General features: G+C 39.5%; 1 protein-coding gene across 5 annotated transcripts; it reads right to left on the reverse strand.

Moving 5' to 3' along the window:
- Window positions 1-1,079: 1,079 nt before the first annotated feature.
- Window positions 1,080-18,520, reverse strand: SEC61A2 (SEC61 translocon subunit alpha 2). 5 transcript variants are annotated; one of them, XM_074827996.1, is made up of 14 exons: window positions 17,785-18,150; window positions 16,892-16,959; window positions 15,948-16,015; window positions 13,878-14,020; window positions 12,917-12,982; window positions 10,998-11,076; window positions 6,845-6,976; window positions 6,591-6,700; window positions 5,831-5,984; window positions 4,721-4,881; window positions 3,487-3,684; window positions 3,074-3,265; window positions 2,853-2,929; window positions 1,080-2,182 (listed from the first exon to the last, which is right to left on the reverse strand). In XM_074827996.1, exons 4-14 carry the CDS (start codon window positions 13,899-13,901, stop codon window positions 1,996-1,998), a joined length of 1,380 nt encoding a protein of 459 aa, XP_074684097.1. In that variant the 5' UTR covers window positions 13,902-14,020; window positions 15,948-16,015; window positions 16,892-16,959; window positions 17,785-18,150; the 3' UTR covers window positions 1,080-1,995. The 5 variants fall into 5 exon arrangements, with proteins under 5 accessions (XP_074684097.1, XP_074684098.1, XP_074684096.1 ...); XM_074827997.1 differs by having other exon boundaries at window positions 13,826-14,020; window positions 17,785-18,149; XM_074827995.1 differs by lacking the exons at window positions 13,878-14,020; window positions 15,948-16,015; window positions 17,785-18,150 and adding an exon at window positions 18,174-18,520.
- Window positions 18,521-21,679: the final 3,159 nt, after the last annotated feature.

Consider the following 21,679-nt stretch of genomic DNA (forward strand, 5'->3'; position numbering starts at 1 on the left):
GGCTCATTTCTCACTGTATTCGTCATTGCGCTTAGGTTTCAGTATAAGGAAGATGCTTAAGTAACTGTAGTTGGTGTTCTAACACCACCTGTCCAAAAGGAGGAAGACCGCAGGACAAGCGCGCTTCTCTCATCCCCAGGCACAAACAGCATCATTTCAACAACTACAGGTGATTCTCTGCAACAGGAGCAGCAACAGCAGCACCAGGACACAGCGTGCATGCTCTGGCTGCAGTGTTTGAAACGGCAGTTTCAGGAATTCCCTTCTATGATGGAGATTTTGCCTCCTTCTCCCAGCCCTAACAAACCTATCTCAAAAGAGAAAAATCGGTTGGTTTGATCTAAGAAAATACAGACTCTGACAGCGATGATGACAATAACAACAAAACAGCCACTGGTGCAAACCAGAACAAACCAGGGGATTCTGTTTAAGGTATGAGCTTGCTTACATGCCCCGAGATGGCAATGCCTTGCAGTTTGCCCTCTCCCTAGGACCTATCCCTGTCCCTGGGCTGCACCTTCGTTCAGCCTCATCACTTCTAGGTAAACCTTTTGCCAAACCAACCTTCAGTGTATCTGCGCCCAGTTGACTGCTGCTAATTATGTCAGCCACCACCACTGCTTAAAGGTTAGGATCCAAGAGCTGCCATAAACATATGCTAACATCAAAGTCTTGACTCTGAAATGAATTTGGAAGACAAACATAATTAGGAGGACACTCCTAGCTTAGAAATGAAGCAGAAAACTTAAGCTTTTCTTACCTTCACAAACAACACAAAGTTACTTTCAAGTGAAGCATGAGAGAAGACAGAAGAGATCAAAGTGTGAAATCAAAGGGAAAAGTCATTGATTACAGCCAAGCAGAAAAGCTCAATGATTTTAAGGGGAGGAATCTTGAGATTTGTGTTTTGTTTTTTAATTAAGGCTGCTAAAACCTGATCAAAATTATACTGTAGAAAGATAAAGGATAAAGAGAAAAAAAGAGAGCCTTCCAGTCCTACCTCACTAACAAAGCCTGTTAGAAATGATCAAAAACTGCATACGGATTACATCTTGCACAGGGAAGACACAGGAGAGAGCTTAATTAAATAAGTTTATTGTCTAACGTTTACAGTTGTTACATTGCCGCTGTAAAGTGCGACAACATAAATAAATTTTCAGCAGAAACTCCTCGTTCCCCCCCTTTCCCTTCTATGAACACTGCTTTAGGAACCAGGCCTCGTCGTTTAGACTCACAAAAGCAAAGTGGACATGAAGTTTCAGTGGCACAGTTTTCACAAGTACATGTTTAAACAAAACTACGGGGCTGACTTGCTAGCATGACAGCAGCTACCATGCTGTCTCCCAGGAGGCCCCGGGCAAGAAACCACAACGCCCCAGGCCCTGCGATGCAGCGAATCCACCACAGAACCAGTTCACAGGTGAGATGAGTATCAGTCTCCGGTGAAATGTTTGCTAGTCCACCCTTACAGCTCAGAGAAAGGTGCCTGGGTGGAGACACCACAAAGGAATAAGGAGTGCTGAGTTCAATGATGGGGAAATGCAAGTTAAAAAAGTATAAAAAATTAATGCAAAATACAGGCTACAAATAAATTTTGTCAAGAATACTGGCACGTGGCAATCTGAACTCAGATTTTATTTTTTTCCTATTAAGGACTGGGAAATAAATTGAACAGTTTAATGCTGTGTGCAAAAATGTTTACCGATATCAAACTGATACATTTTACCATCTCACTGTAGTGTTTGAACAGCAAGGTAGATGAATTGGTTTCCAGCATTACAGGCAACACTAGATAATACTTAAACAAGATAATGTAAACTTTATTCTTAAGGCAGCTGGTACTAATGCTGCACACAGGCATTGCTCAATGCCCATTACAGTAATGGGACACGTAGCACTTTAAAACAAGTAAAAAGAAAATAGCATTATTGGACTAAATGATGCATGTTGTCAAAATACTTTCCCTTTCACACAAACCATGAAATATTTGGACATCTAGAAAAATAATGCACCCACTCCTCCAACTTCAGCCTGTTCTTTTACAAATATTTCAAAATACTGATAAATAATAGTGACTGCAAGCAGAATGCCAGTGCCGGACCCAATGGCTCCTAGAAAGTCGGCCAATACTGAAAGGGCACCAATGCACAGACCACCAAATGCAGCTGCTGTAGGGATATACCTGTACCAATGAAAAAAAAGGTATTCATGATCATCAATTTTCATTCAAGGATTCTAACAATACATCGACTACTAAAACAACCAACTAGAATACTGAGCAACGAATGTCGCGTTGCAAACGCACCTCTGCCAGTAGCTCTTACTATCCTCCATATTTGCACAAAATAGAAACTAAAATAAATATTCACTGATAGGAAAGCTGTGTGAATAATTGAACACTGGCAAAGCTTTTCAATTAAAAGTATAACAGTTTTAGGTATATGCGTGCTACTTAACCTCCGCAGGACCAAGAATAACTGCTTCAGCTTAAATATGTAGGGATGAATCTACCTTTCAGCATAGATCTGCAGGCTTTGCATACTGCATAAAATACTGCTTTGTAGTGTCATCTTAGTTCAGTAACAACTGTAAAAATCAAGACGTCTTCCTTTTACAAACATAGAGCTTCAATCCAAATTCCCTCATTATGCCGCTTAAACAAGAGACACTACAGGTTAATCTCTTACCTACTGCTATAAACATCTTCTGCATTACTAGGAAAGGCAACAGCTGAACGGGAAGAATGTTGACATTTGCAGTAGAAAAAGGTCTCAAATTGTTCCAAGAATATCTGCTCTAGCTGACACCTCCCCAGCACTCAACCCTCCAGCTGGAAGTCAGCGTTTCCTTACCTGTTAAGCTCGTGAACCATTGAAGTATCCCTGTGGCCTCTCATCACCATTTGCTGTTCTTTGAGTTGCTTGGCAACCTGCAAAAACCATAATTTTATGGTTTGGTGTTTCATAGTCACCTGATATTTAGTCAGAGTAATAACTGATCAGCTAGTAGCTAGTCAGTTCTAAATTAGAGGTGGCGTTTGAAAATATTTAGGCACGTCTATCAGAACACCTACATCTTTCGCTGATGAGCCAGACACCTCAATCCAAGTCTTCGAGAAGAACGCACAGGATCCCAACATAAATATTATATAAACTATTACATGGACAGGATCCTCAAATATTGCACCCATGGATTCTGGAGGGGACAAGTAGTAGCACAGGCCACCAACAGGATAAGAGCGAGCAGGGCCACCTCCACTGACATCCTGTGAGAGGGGAAGAAAGAGGCAACTAGTTATTTCTCAGATCTCCCGTATTTCTATCCCGTACTTACAGAGGAATTCCTCCGCAATGTTTAAAACAGCTTTTATACACAAATGTTAAAAAGTAAGCATTCCAATTTTCAGCTGGTTAAATACCAAAGTTTCACAATGAAGTAATACATACAAATAATTTTACACTGTTAAGAGGGTGGTAAAATACTTACTGCCCACTGTCCTAATAAGTTCACCAAGAAGTTGCCGCTAAAACGAACAGACAACATCTGGGAAATAACATAGAGGTTCGAAACTAAGGCAGACTGCAGAATGATGGGAATGTTGGAGGTATAGAAGAGCTTGATAGGATAGCTACTGTACTGTCCACGGTATCGTGCAGACTTGATAGGTAAATCGACACGAAATCCCTACAGGAAAGAACACCAAGTTTATTTCCAAGATAGAAGGTATTCCTAGGACTCCTAAAAGCTATTCCTGACCATAGAGTTCTTGCTAGATAAACAAGGAGTGCAAGGCCTGAGACAGTCAAACCCAAAGGCTTTCTGCTACAGTCTGGATTACAAATTTTAAGGATTTATAAGTGTTCCTGCTCAGTTGTATTATGTTCTTTTTACATAAACATTACCTCTCATCTGTTAAATGATATTCCTCTAAAATGGACTTTCGGGTTTGATAAAAGCCTTTAATGGCTTTTAACAACTAGCCAGTTAACAGCAGACTTCTATGTAGTAAGCCCAGCCTTCTGTTTTGTGGGGCAGGCTCCTATCTGAGGAGACCCAAGAAAAGCCACATGGATTTGAAAAACAGTGAATTCATTTTTTTGCCAGCACTCTGACTCAACAGCTTAAAAAACCAACAATAACAAATGTTCAGCCACACACACACACAGAAAAAAAAAAAAACAAAAATCACCATATGGATCTCCTTTAGTGTCCATTTTAGTAAATACTTAGCTTTAAAAAGAAATACCAGCCAAGTATTTCAAAAAAATTAGGGAAAAAACAGTAAGCTATGCATTAATTACACAGCTGTTTTCTAGAACAAATCTGTATCACGCACACCCCAAAGAAGCCAGGCTCTTTACCTCTGTCCAAAGGTATTCTTTTAAGATAACTATGAAGTATTTTATTTGTGCAATATAACCACTGCAGTTCCAGAATCCATTTTTAGTAAAAATACTCCCACAGTGTGTATGGCATTTAATGGAATGTGAGATTACATCACCGTCTGCACACAAGTACATCTGGCTATAAAATTTAACAGCTGTACTGTCACAGAGGTATGTTACTGAAATAACAAGTTTGAAATTAAAAGTTTCTTACTCAAAGCTAAGATACTTCAGTTACTCTAGTTTAACTTTTGCATTTTTTCCCAGTGACTGCAGTGTCTAAGGTCCATGCACTATGCAGTTGCAGAACTACTAAGAGGAATTTCTTGTTTTACCTGAAAATATATGACTACAGCAAATACAAATACTGTTGCAATCAGATTCATGAGATTGGGCAAATTCTGTCGGTAAAAAGCCTCCCGCAAAGCCCGGACTTTGTCGGTTCGTGTAGCCAGAAGATGAAATAATGCAATCACAGCACCCTCAAACTCTGTTCCTGCACGAAGCAAAACAGTAAAAGAAATTTTAAAAAAATAGTATCTTTCTTCTGGAAATTTTAAGAATGACACATATAAAGTCAGATACAATAGGAGATAAATCTTGTTACAACAAATACATCACAGTACAGGATTCTGATTTAGCTTACAGAATGTAAAATAATCTACCCAAGCATTATTACTGGTTTAAAAAAACAAAAAAAACTCAAAAAACAACGCGCACACACCTAGTCACACACACAAAAGAATACTTTTTCTTTCTTTTCTGGGGGCAGAGGGATGACTGGAAGGAAGAAATAATAAACGAGGAGAAAAACAGCTTTAGAAAAGCAGTAATAAAATGTAATATACAGAACTATTAAAAATCAGGTGAAAACGAAAGCACACTAAAAACTTGTCTCAGAATTTCAAATGTATGTATTAAACTAGTTAACTTCTTGATGCAAACACCTGTATCTGAACTTGGTATTTCTAGGGTCTCAGGACAACCAGATGCCAAAGACTGTCTGAGGAATGAAGAGATGGTAGTCTCTGAAGAATCAAACTAGCTTAAAGCAATTTGGAGGCACCAACTCTAAAAGTATCCTATAGCCACCACCAACAGTTGGATCATAAACAACTCCTGTGAACATACAGAATTTCTGATCTTCTCTATCAACTAAATGATAGTAAAACAAGACTATTTCAGTCCGGCTTCAAGTTCAGACTGGCTTCAAGTCCCAGTTTAACTACTGCAATTCAAATCAGCAAAGGCAAACTTGTAGGTTATTAATCTTCATGTAAGTCAGACAACATTTTTATCTTCAGTGTTAGACTAATTGACTTTACAAGTTAATCATCACACATGAAAACATTTTTTTTTAATATCCATCTGATAAACACCTGATAGTTCATGTATAGTATACATTCACTGAAACATGTTATAACTAATTGTAATCGCACACGTACCTCTGCCAGTGTTGATGGTAGTGGGACTAAAAGCCTTCCAGACAATAGTTTCACAGATATTGGTAGCAATAAACAGGGAAATACCAGACCCCAAGCCATAACCTTTCTGTAGCAACTCATCTAACAGCAGTACAATCAAGCCAGCAACAAAGAGCTGTGGGGAAAAAAAACCCAAAATTGAGCAGAAACAAGAATAAATCAAGTCAAGAATTACGCATTAATTCCCTGCTTCAGTATTTTCATCACGTTCGAGAGTGATCATTAAGTTTGTCATCTAAATAACATTCATGGTGTGTTTCTGCCCTCTCACGTACACCTGTGCGTCTCACCTGGCAATGATCTCTGACTTTTCCACACTGATGCTAGCAAACAGATTACTCTCTAAGCGCGTTTTTCAAAAAAGTGTTTAAGTTTGTGCATTTACTGCTTTGCTCTACAGGATCGTGTCTCAAAGCTGCACCTGTGCCTTTTAGTGAGATGTCCTCCATGGTACTGAACAGCAGCTTCTGCTTTCAAAGTCTACCAATTCCTGTATTTCAAATCAAACAGCCACTCCTATCTGAAACATTTTTGATATTAACTATCCCAACTTTCTCCTCCTGTATGGAATATTTAGAATTTCTCATATATAGACAGACAAGGGATGACGCTTTATAGCATTAAAAATAAATAAAAGGCAACCAGACATAAAAAGATTTTTCCTTCCAGCTATACCATATCTAACCAGCCTCAGTTACACACAAAATAGCTCATTACAAACCTGAATTATAATAAGAAGACAAATTCCAGCACCCATTTCAGCAGGATCTCCATACATTCCAGTCATAACATACACAATGGCTTGCCCAATGGTAATAATCATCCCAAATACTAAAACAAGAGAGAAAGCAAATCCTTTAAAAAAAATCTGCTGAAATCACCTACCAAAGAAATCTCACATCTAGTATCACTTAGACAGGCTGCTTTCCCAAGAATAAAAACGTGCTTATTAATTTTAATTGGAACAGTGCTTACATTTCTGAGCTCCATTGAACAAGGCTCTGTCTTTTGGAGTATCACCGACTTCAATGATCTTCGCTCCAGCTAGCAACTGCATGATCAAACCAGATGTCACAATGGGTGAGATACCTAATTCCATCAAAGTACCTAAACAGGAAGAAAAATTAGTAATTGCCATTCAAGCATCTCACCTAAAGAATTATACTCTGAGGATATTAGGTCTGTTCAAAGATTTCTGACCTATAAGGAACATTTTTCATAACCCTTCAAACATGTATATTCAATCATACAGGTATGATCAAAACAAAGACTGTTATCTCCTCCCAAAAGAAGGCTGCTGTGTTAAAATCTGTAATCTTGAAGGCAGCATGAAAAACCTATATAGCTCTTCACTTCACATATTTTTGTGAAACCATGCTAACACTAAAAATCAATGCACACTAAAGCTCAGCTTTTCAGCATATCGTATCAAGGAACCTTTCACTGGAAAGTGTCTTGTCCCTGTTTGTTTATTCTGTCAGTGCTTCAACTATCACATTTTCCAAAAATTTAATTCTGAAGACCACAAAAAAGATGTCACAGATCCACAGTAGCTGATAATGCCACTCTCAGAATCACTGACTCTAGTTAAGACCACAGAAGTTTAGGATTAAACCAGCTGTTAACAAACACATCACTAAAATGCTCTACTCTGCCAATTCACCTACTGGCACAACATCACTGAAGTATCAACTTCCAACTGTATACAACCCTTGACAGGGTGATATTAACTTCATAAAACACTACTGCTGCAGCACACAGGTGCATATCCCAGAAAACCTGCCTGGTTTTCCCTCCCAATCACTTCATCTGGTCTAATAACTGGGGCATCACTCACTTGGCTTGAATCCTCAGACATGCACCTGCAAAACCAAAACTACCACCCAATACTCTTAACTTAGAAATATTCTCAGCAAGGTCTTGTTCGAGTACTGATACCTGCTTGAGTTATATTATAATGCAGTACAGGAGCAGAACTGAATGTACTGTAATTGAGAACTGTCAGTGTTAGGTTAATGGTTGGACTAGGTGATCTTCAAAGTCTTTTCCAACCCAGATGATTCTGTGATTCTGTACACAAAGCAATTAAACTCAGAAAAATAACCCACCTCTTGCCTGTGCAATATACTCTCCCATCTCAACACAGAATCATTCTTCCACATCACCTTTTTGGAGCAACGACATTATAAAGAGATTACTTTTTGAAATTTAATTTGTCCTTCAGGTAATACCAGAACATCTTCTCCTATCTGAAGATGTTGAAAGCTTAAAAAACAAAAATGTTGAAAATTTGGATGAAAATTAAGAAACTAGAACTACCAAGTGATAAAACTTTTCCACATCTCCCAAGCTGGAACCTTAAAGAAAAGAAGTTTGGGTAAGGACACATTTTACAAGTTTAATATTCAATTAAGCCAGATCAAATTACTTCATCACCATCTTTTACATGGCCACTCAAGGGACATAAATAATGCACATTTTTTCTGCTGTTAAGTCACAATACCCACCAGGGAGATTCAAAAGAGAATCAGCTTACAATTCTTTTCAATTCTGTACATTTAAGTGGAACTCTGCTCTCACGTGTAGCACAGTGGTGTTCCATCACAAAATTACCAATAAAATTCTTAATAAAAAGCTATTTAGTCACTGCAGATTGGTAAAGTCTCAACAAGAACCAGTGACAGGGGAAGCAGGGTCTGTAAAGTCATATGGAAGATGAAAAGAAGTACAAACACTGTATCCATAGCTGATCAGCCTAGAAGCTAAACTATCCTCACAGCTCATCTCTGAAAGGGGCCCCTTTCTTTATTTCCTTTTTCCCATATATCAGTCATTTATTTAGAAACTGCTTCTGGCAACTTCTGCCAGTGATTTATTCAGAAACTTTGAGTTACATGTGCTGCTTAATAATGCCATTGGCTGCCCCTTCCCTCTTACAGTAAGAGTGACTATCCATTCCCTATCCACATTTTTGCCAGAGATTAAGATATAGAAGACATTCAGGACATGCACATTTCATGGCAAAGAATCCTTATTTTTTTAGGATCTTTTCCTATAGATTAATATCTACCTTAGATTCTCTCTGATGCCTTTTCCTGAGTGTTTTTTTAGTTCCACTATATCCTTCGTGGCATGGTAGATTAGAATTGCATGCAATATTCAATTCGTAGCCACTTACAGATTTGTACAGACATTTCTTCTGATCTTTTCAACCAGTTCTTAAACCATTAGGTCTTCCCTTTTATCCCACAATAGCTTAATTTCCTGAAGAGCCTTTAATAAGTAATCTCAATTTAACAAAGGGTTTTTGAGCACCTCCCCTACTGTCTGGAATCTTCTTTTCAGTTTTGCCTAACTGCCACGGTCCTTGTTTCAGTTCTAATTTTTAATAGTTTTAGGCATTTTTTCATACTTTAAGTGTTTTTCCTGCTACCAGAACGTAAAGTGTGAAAGCATTAAAGTCATTATTATAACGTGGTTCTTTCATACTTGCATCCTAGAGTCTACACACTGTTCAGTACCATGTTAAATATTATGTCCTCTCTCATGCAAATCTACTTCTCCAACAGCAAGAAAATTAGGATGTCAAAAACTTTAGCCTTTACCTCACATCCTCCAATGACATCTAGTCAGTTGACTTAGGTGAAAATTAACTTTCCCACTTCTGCTTTTTATTGCCTTGACAGTCTCTCTAGTATTTTCTTGGCCTCTGTTACCATTCTGTCTGGGTAGCTGTCCTGGTTTCGGCTGACACAGAGCTCATTTTCCTTCTTAGTAGCTAGAATAGTGCTGTGTTTTGGATTCAATATGGGATTTGGTATGAGAAAAATGTTGATAATACACTGACGTTTATAGTTGTTGCTAAGAAATGAAGGACTTCAACTTCCCATGTCCTGCTAGTGCGCAGGTGCACAAGAAGCTGGGGGGAGCACAGCCAGAGCCATGGACCCAAATTGGCCAATGGAATATTCCATATCATATAACATCATGCTCAGTATATAGGTGAGGGCTGGCCAGGAAGCTGGCCTCTCTCTCTCTTCCGGGATTGCAGTTTCAGGATTTTCCCTCCTCTGGGTTCTCTAGCTGGGAACAGGCTGGGAACCAGTTGGTGGGTGGTGAGCAATCGCATCGTGCATCACCCATTTGTATATTCTATTATTACTATTAGTAGTATCACTATTATTTTATTTCATTTCAATTATTAAACTGTTTTTATCTTTACCTACAAGTCTCCTTATCTTTACCCCTCCAATTCTCTCCCCCATACCCCGAGGCAGGGGGAGGGTGAGTGAGCGGCTGCGTGGCATCTGGGTGCCAGCCAGGTTTAAACCATGACAGCAGTGGAGAGCGTATTTAGTGTCATAAGCTGCTAGTGAGACACAGAATTGTGGATGGGAATTCTGCAGTAGAGTTTGGAACAGATAACTTGTTTACCTTATTTTATTATCTTCACTGGTGTAACAAAATTTGCCATTCCAAAATAATCTGTACCTTCACATTAGGGGGTTCAAATGATTTTCTTACTTCCAACCAATTTTCCAAGATACAGATGAGGTCAGTGTCCTCATTTAGTCATGCATGCCAGGTCACTCATCTTAAGTTTTAGACTTCTAGCATTAAAGTCTTCTTATACCTTTGGTTGGGATCCACTTGTCTATTCTAAGTTAGTTTGACTTTGCTAAACTATAAGCCTAATGATCTCTGCCCTTAGGTTTCCCACCTGTAAAATTACTCACCCATAGTGTTGCCAAACTGTTATGAGGCGTAACTGATCTGCACAAAAGGTATTTTCTAGTCAGCACTCTCATAGTGCAGATCAGTGCTGTTCATAAGTGGCAGAGCAGATCGCCAGTCCCATTTATTAATCAGAGACTGCTCTACAATTTGAAACAGAAATCATCCCCAAACTTGAGAATCAAGATTAATCTCATCTGCATGTCAAAGGAAACCCCATTCCTAAAACGAAGTAAACCTCAAGTATTAGTCAGTTTTAATTACATCTGTGTTAAGAACTTTACAAAGTGTTTCAACATGACATTTGAGTTGTATGAAATTTAACAGCCAGCTGTTTCTCTCCTGGTCTGTTTATACCACTACAAAACAGAGAGAAAGGAAACAATCTACGAACCTCTGTTTGACGCAAGGATGACTCGCATCCAATAGAACGGATCTGCAGAATCTGATGACATGATGCCAAACAAAGGTATCTGTCAAAGTGCACAGCGGTATTAAGCAGATATAGACAAAGGAAGCTTACATTAAACCAAAAATCTTCATGTGTAACGATTCAACTGTTAAACTGTTTAACAGAATTTATTCCAACTTCTTTTTTTTAAATTAAACCAGAGCATATAATAACAGAGACACTGACACCATCTATTTTAATCCTCCAACTGTGGCATGACTCAGAGGACTAAACTATGTAAACTAAGACCCTTCTACAGAAAAAAGCAGAAACCCCTGGAAAGAAGAGTCAGTGCACATAAGCCAGACTACTGAAGTTGAAGATGTAAATGCCTGACATATGCAGTTCTGGAGTACTTACAATCCCCCAAAAGAACAGAAAAAGCATAAAATAAGTAGGTTAGCCACCACAAACCAGTAACAGAACAGGAAAAAATATTAGATGATATTCCATTACTTATTTCAACAAAATTTTTGCAGCAATTCTGAGTAAAAAAAAAAAAAACTGTAGCAAAATGTCTTTGACAGAAGAAAGCAGGTTTCTATTTTTTTTTAAACAGTCCTAAACTGAACTTCTTTTCAGTACAAATTAAAGATATGGCATAAACTACAATGTAAATACCTTCCTTCAGCAAGTTTAAATATTCAAATTCTACAGCTGGGAATATATTTTAAAATATTCCATATGGAACTGTCAAAGTCAGCCAAGTTTATACAACACCTCCAATATTCTGTATGTCAATACTGAGGGATTTTGAGCTCTTTTAAAACTCTTCTTAATCACAAAAACAGTAGACTAGGAATCCAAGCCATTTTATGGATTAATTCCTGAAAACTACAGTCTGCACCATCTGATTTCCTTTTCAACTACTATAATCTTTTGTATTATGCCTACATCCAGCAGCTAGGAAACACAGATGAACTACATGTTCTTCTATCTCTAGTACCATTGCCACCTCCTCCTTCCAAAAAATCAGGTAGGTACAAGAGCTGGGTTTAAGCCTTTCAACAGTCCTTCAGAGTTGTAAACAAAAATTATTAAACTATGCTCCAGAGTCTGGAACAGGCAAGTTAATAAACATAACCTAAAGAGCCTGATTCTGAATATGTATGGTTCATTTTAAATCTTTTAAAAGATCTACAAGTTCTAAAAAAATATCAAGTAACACATGGATTCTCATTTTCTGCAGTATCTAAGTATTCTTTAAAAAAAAAAAAAAAAAGCACTCTCTGTTTACAACCCAAATACAGGTTCTAAGAACTCCTGCAACAGTGAGTAATAAAGATCACGTAACTGTTTACAAAGACCTGTATTTTTTAGGGGTTTTAGCTAACATCTTTGCCAATATATTCACAAAAAACAAATTCTAAATGTCAACTTAAACACCTCAGAAAAACATTTTCCTGCAATCTTACAATCCATCAGCTTGTTCGAGAGGAATCAGGTAAAAACAGTCATTTCCATTTCACTTTCAAACTTGTCAATGCTAAAATTTAAATTTAGCTATATGAACAGAGGGTAAAGAATGCATAAATTTGCTCAGTGAATTACTCAATGAATAATTTGCTCAGCTGTTTACCCTGTAGCCAGTACCATCATTTGATAGGACCCTTCATCTAACAAAAACCAACATTATTTATTTTAGACTAAGTAGAAAGCATTAGCTTCTGAAAACATATACCATAATAAAGACTGTTTCAGATAACCAGGTTGCTTTAACTGAACTTTAAATAATTAACCATAAAAATACGTAACTCAAACTGGTAGGTCAACATGAAACAAGAACTGCTTGTGCTTCTAGCATTTTATTTTATACGTACAGAACACACATTTTTCTGAACACAGAAAACATCAATACCTACCTGGCAGCATACTAAGAAAATGAAGAGCGTGATAGCTGTCCATAGTACCTTCTCTCTGAACTGGATCTACAGAACAGATTGTAGAGATTAATGTGTTCATTGTATGTAGAATTTTGACTGTACTCTCACATTCGTACTAAATGCTGTATCATTCAGAATTAGATGCAAAAATACTGAACCAGAAGGCATCATCTCTCATTAGAATTTATTTTTAATATGATTTCAGATTTTTAGAAAGAGATTGTCATGGCCTTCTATGTAGTCAAAGAAAACTTATATGGGATCTGGCAGACAGCATAGCTGACATTCAGTCAGAATATATTTTATATATAGTATTCTAATACAGTGGGTATTTACAGAAGAGCAACAGCATGGCTAAAAACATGGACATACCAGAACAAATGTGAAAGATTAATGCAAAAAACCCTTACATTCAGTGATTAGTGCTCTAGGCTTCAACAGATTGGAGGCACTGTTTTGTCAAGCTGGAAGTTATTAAACAAAAGCACTGTAAATTTTTTAAAGAGGTTAAACTGCTGTGAATATGAGTGATAAAAACCAGAACCATGAGTTCTGGATAGCAATTCAAAATATTTAAAAATAAGTTCTTCAAAGGGTGTTAGTGGAAGCTTAAAATCACTATTACGATCATGGACACAGACCACAAAATAATTTTTAAAGATTCTTCTTTTCCCTCCAAAATATTTCTATCGATGTAGATTATATATTACTTTAAAAAGATGTCAGATCAATGATCATTAGTCACTAATACATTGAAGAGAATCTCAGGATTACAGCATCTGAGGCAACTGTAACTAGTGCAAGAAGCAAGAAGAGAGGAATCACAAGACTGAAGTTTGAACCAGATGATTACTCAAATCATAAGTAAAGCATGAGACAAAGAAATACACCTGAAGAGACCAGAGCGAGCTAAGATGCAGCACTGTGTTCAAGTTCCCACCTCTCCTCCATGGACTGTAAACATTAGGGTAAGTGTGTTCACTGTTGGCAAAAGTACAGCGGCTACTAAAACATGCCATGAACTAACATGTAAGATAGATACAGCAGAAATACTAGCTTTCTGCCTCCAATCACTGAATCTGCCTGTAAAGAGGTAACAAGAAAAAGGATTAGTGCCTGATTTTATAGGTACTGAATACCCACAAATGAGAAACTACAAACCGATGCAGCAGCCCAACTTCTCAAGCAAAAGAAAACCCAGTATCTGTATCTTTATAAGTGAAAGCATGCACTTACTTAGAAGCAAAATAATCCCAGCTTTTAATTTATTTACTGATACCACACCTCACTCTTTTAAGAGGACAGATGCTAAAAATACTTACAGTACAAAGATAAAAAAAGAAAAATAGTGACAGAAAAACCCAAGCATTATCTTGTGTTAGACTTTATGTAGTGCTGACCCACTTTACCAAGTGCTGTTTGAATTCTGTAATTCAGATTTTAAGTACAGACATTTAGAAAGAAAAATGCTTAACCAAATTATCTCTGCAGCCCAACAGTTAAACCTAGTTTCTGAGGCATCAACCAAGCTCTACAACTGCTCTGGCTCTCTCTGTAGCTGCGGTGAATATGAACGTTAGAGAAATTCTGCATCACCCAAATCATAGTTACTCACAAGGAAAACAGTCTCTGTGATTCAAAAAGACAAAAAAAAGAAGGCATCCAAATCCATATGCCAGGAACAGCAAAATACAGACTGCTACCAAAATTTTCCAGCCACAAATGATAACAAGTACAGGGACAGTACATTTCATCATCTGATCAGATTCAATTGGACATTTTTATTCCTTTGACATTTTGCTTAAAACTTGTGAAAATGAAGGGACTTAAGCATCATCTTGGTGTTCTGAACAGTGTGTTCTACTTAAGAAAATCTGTGCATATGAGGGAAATACAAACCAATACTACTAACTACAAAAGTAGCTGTTGCTTCCGTTGATCAAGTTGGCCAAAACACAAAAACACTACTCCCTAGTGACAGAAAAAGCCCACTTCCCTCATCAACAGTAATGGCAACATGATTCAATGAGAGCCCAACTGAATCAAAACTTCATCTTCACTTAACAATCAAGTTCAGAGAAAACAGCTTCTTTTTATTTTGTTATTTTCATTTCTTGTCCCAGGCTTAATCAATCCACTAAAACCATTACTAATGATGTCTGCCAGTGACAGCTTGCAAGAAAACAGTAAATAACAAAAAATTACAGTTATATAGAATGACCTAGGTCACCCGATACACCTCACAAGCAGGGAACATTGCTTAAAATGGTCAAAGAGCTCTTCAGTCTAGGAAAGATGTTCCCAATTATATGTTCCCTTCAAATTTGTACAAAGCTGGCAACTGGCAGTCATTGCCTAGACAGCGACCTAGATAGTAATAAAGACAAAGTGACCCAAATAGAGAGGAGAGGAATCTCGGCACCTCTCTGGGCATCCTTCATCTGCTGATGGAGGACATGGACAGATCAAGCCCCTCTTCCTCTCTGGCAAACAGAAAGAGAGGAGGAAAAAAAAACAAAACCCAAAAAAACCCAAGAGAAAAATCACAACTGTCAATGAGCTTTACAGAAACATCAGTATCTGTAGATTCGTCTTATCTTCCTCTTCCACTTCACTAGACAAAAATGGGATGGATGTAACCAACTAATCACAGATATGTGATAAATCAGCACCAGAAGAACACACTAAGGTTCACCACTCCAGAAACAAAGACTGCTACCTTCCACCCACACCTGGTGCATTCAACTCTTGGCACTGTCTGGCTCTGGAGATTCCTGCTCTGATGATGCATTTTTCTGACCTAAATAATTTGTTTGGAAACCTGTCCCGAGAGGCAAAGATGCAGGAAAGCAACAAGGAGAGACAGATGGAGCAAAGAGCCAGGGGATAAATCTTTTAAAAAATCAATTCCAGAGGGGAATAATCAGCAGTTTTTACTGTATCTTCTCCATTCAATCCAGCAGGCTCAGCTATGGTTACTGGCACAAACATCTCTGCATTCAGTCCTAACCTTCAGGAATCTCTCATCAACAAAAGAGGATTCTCTTGGATGGTGTCATGTTCCCAGCTATGCATTTCCTTTTAAGAATATAAAAACCAATATTTAGCTCTTAAGGAATTTTCATGCCAGTCATGACAATGAATATTAGGTAAATTTATTACTCTAATTAGAACCTTTGTCATCTAGGTGATACATGCTCGCTTGAGTTTTGGAAGTAAAGAATGGTGGGGCTTTTTTTTTTTGACAAGGCAGGTCTCTTTCTGATCTGCAGAAATTAACTAATTTTAATCTAGAAAATGTGCTGAGAAATAGGAAGACCTTCCAGGGATAGAGGAATAGAGAGATCAGCTGTAAATGAACTCAGTTCACTGATTTCAGAACAAAGGAAAGTGTGTGAACAGGGAGCATTTACCTGAACTATATCACAGATCACTTTCCCACTTCATCAAGGTGAATCACAGCTATGGGAGTGAAAAATATTTTGTGGGAAAGGGAGAACTGAATTTGTGGTTCCTGAATTACAGCACAAGCCTTTCCAAAGTAACATATAAGCCAGCTCAAAGCCCAGAGTTGTGACCAGTACTCCAAGCCAACACTGGTATCCACAAAGACAACAGTGGTATCCACAGGGGAAAAAAGCTTGAAGACTCTGTTCTAGTATATAAAAATAGACCAAATCATATGGACCTGAAACTAAATAAACTTAGTCTAGAGATGAGACTTTTTTAAAAAAAATTAGTTCGCATAATTACAAAGTGGAACATCTTACCAGAAGGCTGTTATGAATTCATCATCATGGTAATCTTTTACCTTAACACGGATTCCCCCTCCTCCAAAGAATACTTCCTACTTTAGGGCCCACTGTCTGTATTTATATGGGAGCATAGATTTGAACATCACAATATTCTCTTATCTTTGAGACAATAAAACTAAGAACATAATGTGACACTCACTTTTCTTTCCGGTTTCTGGATTTCAGGTAACACTGCACAGAACGGCTTAATAACTTCTAAAAATTTTACTGTTCCAGAAAAACAAACACACACAAAAAAAAAGAGAAAAAAAATATTAACAAAGCTTTATGAATTTATAAAACTTCATACAACTTTATTTAACTTCTACAGAGGAAATAAAGTGTAAGTAACACTTTATAAGTGAAATTTCATCAACACACATTTTAATTCTATGTCTGGAAACTAATGACCTCTTCTTAAAATAGCTGAAAACAGGGCGAAGATGTTAAAGAGAATTCTTGCTCTAATCAGATTTGGCCCATTCCTTTTTCAACAGCTGGAATCATTTCAGATGAGAAACAGCACTGTATATATGACCAGAAGTGAACTAAATTGCATTTCATCTAAAAATAAATGACCTAGTATCAGCCTGTGCTAGTTAAACACAGAAGCAAAGCATACTGACATCAAAAAGCATCCACATAGAGATGAACATCTTGTGTTTTACAGAAGTATTTAACTGAGAAAAATAATTCAATCTCTAAAATATGTTTTAAAATCTTAAATTAAATCACTGCAACACTTATTCTGATCAGAACTTTGGGGATTTTAACTTTTGATGCATCTCTCTTCACAGTTTTTCCTTTAAAACAGAGAAAAGCTCAACAGTTTGGTTTCCTTTCATGGAAAAATGAATAAATTAAAAAAAAAAAATCAAAGCACGTGTGTTCGGTGGGCAATTTGTCCTCCAAAACTTGTACATTATTCCCAGCCCCAACACATTCAGAGAGCCATAGAAAACGATCATCAGTACTTCTTCAAAATAAATGCATTTATTACACTGCAAGCCAAGTTAAGTAACATTTTGATCGAAATATCATGTTTACTTTTACATTTTGCTGTGACATATTTCTCCTTTGTTTATTCCAACCTCTCAGCTCACCAGAACCTGCATTTCGTTCCACAGAAGGCGGCACAGCTCCCATGTTAAAATACTACGGCCACGGAAAAAAACAACAAAAAAACCCCGGCACCAAGCGGTGACTCGTCTCCCCCTCTGCCCGGCTGCAGGGAAACCTGCTCGGGAGGAGGGTGCCCTGCTGCCGCCGCCTCTCCGGCCTGCCTGGGGCCGGTACCTCATGCACGCCGCCACCTCAGCCCGCCGGGCCGGCGACCGGCCACGTCGTGCCCTCACACATGCAGCGACCCCGCTGCCCGGGGCCGCTGCTCCTTGGCCCAGGCCGGCTCCCCGGGCCGGCCCCCCCGCCCCGCCGGTACTCACTGCCCATGGCGGCGGCGGGGCCGGCCGCCTGCCTCAGCCGCTGTCACCGCCGCTCCCCTCCGCCGCCGGCCGGTGCTGTCACGTGACGCCGGCCGCAGGGCCCTCCCCTCCTTGCGTCAGGCATCGCTCCGGACGACTATCCCTGCCCTGAGGCGACTGGCGCTTACCGACACGGCGGGGAAAAGCGATACCGCCGCCGCTAACGGCTGAGAGCCGCCTCGCCCCTTCCCCCGGGGCGAGGGGAACGGGATCGGTGGCGGAGGGGGAGTAACAGCCGCTACGGGCCGGATCAGGCTGTCAGCGGACAGCCACGACGGCGAAGGACCCGCGAGCCGCGCTCCCACAATGCTCTGCGCGCCGCGAGGGGGCGCGGCCGTTCCCGCCCAGGAGCCGGCAGAGCCCCGCCTCCGCCCGCCCCCCGCGGCCGCTGAGCCTGCCCCTGGGCGGGAACCGCCTGCCCCTCACAGGGCCACAGCTCACGCTTTGAGTTTGTTTTGGCTTGCGTTGAAGGAGAAAACTATCTCCTCACTCTGAATCGCAGCCTTGTTCGTATCTTCTTACTCCTCGGGGGTCTGAGTAAGTTTCCTCAGCTGTTGATACAGCAGGATCGATTTGAAAAGCACAGACTGAGCAGTTTGGTACCAATGTGGTTTTGCTAGTATCCCAATCCACTCATGTTGAGGGGTGAATGTGATAATTTCACAAGTAATTCGATAAAATCATAGGTCCGTGGGTGAAGTGAACCGGACAGAGTGCCTGGACAGAGAACAGGTATCACCAAAACGGGTATCAAACCTTCTTCAGAGCTCTCTGTTACAACAGGCAATGGTCTGTAAAATGAGGGTTACCAGAATTTATTGCAGGATTTATATATGATAATTTAAAATAGTATTTATTCTTTCTGAGTTAACTCATCCTACACCTAGGCTTGTATTCCATCTCTTTTAGGCTAAGTTACCAAGAAAGAATATGAGATGTGGAGGATTATGGCTCCTCCCCAACCCTGAATCTATATATTGGATTTTATTCTGCATTCCATGAAAAGAAATCCTCTTAACCAAGACCTTGCTACAATATCTTTAAAGAATTTTGTTCAATAGCCTCCCTCATCTGAAATCACTGAGAAAGGCTTTTTCTAACAGTTTATATAGTCATAATCTTACAAATACTCATGAGTTACCCTGTGGCAGTTACTTTCACCCAGCTTCCTGTACAGTCTGACAAACACCCGTAATTAATTGGCCAAGCATCTTACTTGTAGATTATACTCTACAAATTAATAGCTGGGTTAATAGCTAAACTTCAGGCAATTTCTTGGATTATAATCTATAAATTAATAACTGGGTTAATAGCTAAACTTCAGGAAGTTTCTTGTAATTACCCTTTGTTCAAATTTTCAGCCATAAATTCCTTAAATTACAGGTCCTGTTACCTTGCTCGTTCACAGCAAACCTTCCTATCTGTAAGTCTCTGGCTCAGGTTTTGGTGATTGATAAAAGGTCCAGGAGGTTTCTTCAATCCCTACTAACATAGATGCACCGCTCCAGGTGTGCTGAAGAAATGTTACTGTGTCACCTACGACCGAGATCCCAGTGATGGAAGTAAAAAAATCCAAATGCAGTATTATTTCCTTTGTTCATTCCAAATTAACGCTACTGTGGTGTTCAAAACTTTGTGTCTTCAAAATTCAGGCTACTTTTTTTTTTTTAAATCTAAAATAGCAACACTGCTACGAAAATACTTAGTTTAAAATATTCGTTTCCCTGTGTTTTCTTCTTGTCACCCACAGTTACTACTGTCTTTAATGAACTGCTCAACCTAACATCTCATTCCTTCAGTGTCTTTATCTTTTTAATTCTAGTTTTGCACTTCTCTCTGAGAATCCTGAACACACACACACACACACACCAGACAAGTGCAGTAACACTTCCTCTCTTTCTAGTGTTTTAGCTATCTAAGAGCACACAAAGGTTCACTTCTCTGTTAATGACCCACAAAATTCTCCTGTCTAAGGACTGGAACCTGCTCTGTTACCCACTCACCCAACTTGAATACTATTTTATCTGGCACTTTCTTGATTTAAGCTTCCTGCTGGAAACTCGCTCCCATTGTCAAGCAATACCCTCATCTGAGGTGTCTGCAATTTCTGCTTCTCTTTTCCAAAATGCTTTTTTGCAAATGCAATCCAACACTGATGCGGGGAGAGCCAGGTCTGCGTGCAGAGCGGCGCATGGCACGCAGACTGAAAACAGCTTTGTGTGCATCCAAAATTGGTGGGAGAAAAGCGTTAACTCCAAACTCAGCAAGTGCTTTGTCTTGCTGCTGGTAGCTGTCAGCCATCACAGAAGAGCAGTGTTCTGCGGGCAACCTGCACCAGCGACACCAAGCAGAGCTGTGCTGAAGCTCTCCGGTCCTTCCCCTGGCATCCCTGGGGGCTCCACAGCGCAGCAATGCCGGGCTGCGGGCATTTAGCTGAGCAGCACTACAGAAATAGCTGCGTCTCCCAGCACAAGGATAAAACAGGCTCTGAACACTCGAACATCCTTTACTTGGTTAGAAAACCAAACCTGCACAGCCTGTGTGGGAGTGGTGCGTAACAAGGTCAGCTTCAGGCCACGCGAATCTCAAAATACTTTGTTCTTCCCTTGCATGTATTGCGATAGTGAAAAAAATGTGGGTTTATGTAATCATCAGCTTGGAGTCAAGGCTGCTGATTGTTCTCTACAACTTCCTTGGCTACAGATGCAGCCAAAGCAATGTCACCCTTCAGCCTCCAGTACCAAAAGTACCGAGCACGATAAGTGCTTGTTTGGGCAACGTGTCTAACAAACTGAAGTGTGCACCCGAAGTATTATACCCAAAGAAAATGTAACTGTATCTCTGTGAAAGAGCAGCTGCTGTTACTAGACAATATTCATGGTTAAAAAAAAAAGGACAGACAGAGCTCCAGCCATTCTCAGGAAAGGCGATTCCAACCTGGAAGAGTCTACGGCCCAGGGATCATGGCAAGAAATTCTTGGAAATCTCAGAAGTTTAAACCAGAATATGTCTTGATTAGACAAAGCTGTTCAGAACACATAAGTAGTTGTGAAGATTGCTAGAGCAAAGTGGAAGAAACGTGATGTCGTGTTGCTGTTGATGGATGTGCTAAAGCAGTCAGGTGAAACACTACAGCACAGAGATTAGAGAGGTCACTTCTGGGTCACACAGTTAATGAATGAATGTGTGAACTAATTAGGATAAGATACCAAAGCAGGCTTCAGAGATGCTTCTTTACGGGAGCTGCTTCCCCAGGTGAAGGCACACCCTACCTGTGAGCTCCCTTCCTCACCTACCATGCCTTTCTGTCTGAAAGTGCTAGATTTGGTTCAACCCCACTTGTTTCTTTTCAAAAAGGTCTTTGGCCCGTGGTGGGTTTGGTCTATTCAAGCATGCTCCCCCAGATAACTTTGAGAGGAGTAGGGAGGTGCCAACTTCACCTGACAGCTAGACTGGAAAAATAAAGA

Source organism: Strix aluco, chromosome 5, assembly GCF_031877795.1.
Source record: "Strix aluco isolate bStrAlu1 chromosome 5, bStrAlu1.hap1, whole genome shotgun sequence".
In the NCBI taxonomy this organism is placed as follows: domain Eukaryota; kingdom Metazoa; phylum Chordata; class Aves; order Strigiformes; family Strigidae; genus Strix; species Strix aluco.

Bases quoted from the DNA above. Each gene is read 5' to 3' on its own strand.
- SEC61A2 (XM_074827993.1), bottom strand. From the start codon at position 17,877: ATGGGAGCTGTGCCGCCTTCTGTGGAACGAAATGCAGGTTCTG. The intron at 2,930-3,073 runs GTAGGTGTTCTG...TGGTTTTTGCAG, and splicing joins CTGGCTCATCAGCGAAAGAT to GTTGCCAAGCAACTCAAAGA. The intron at 2,183-2,852 runs GTAAGGAAACGC...TCATTGGTACAG, and splicing joins ATGGTTCACGAGCTTAACAG to GTATATCCCTACAGCAGCTG.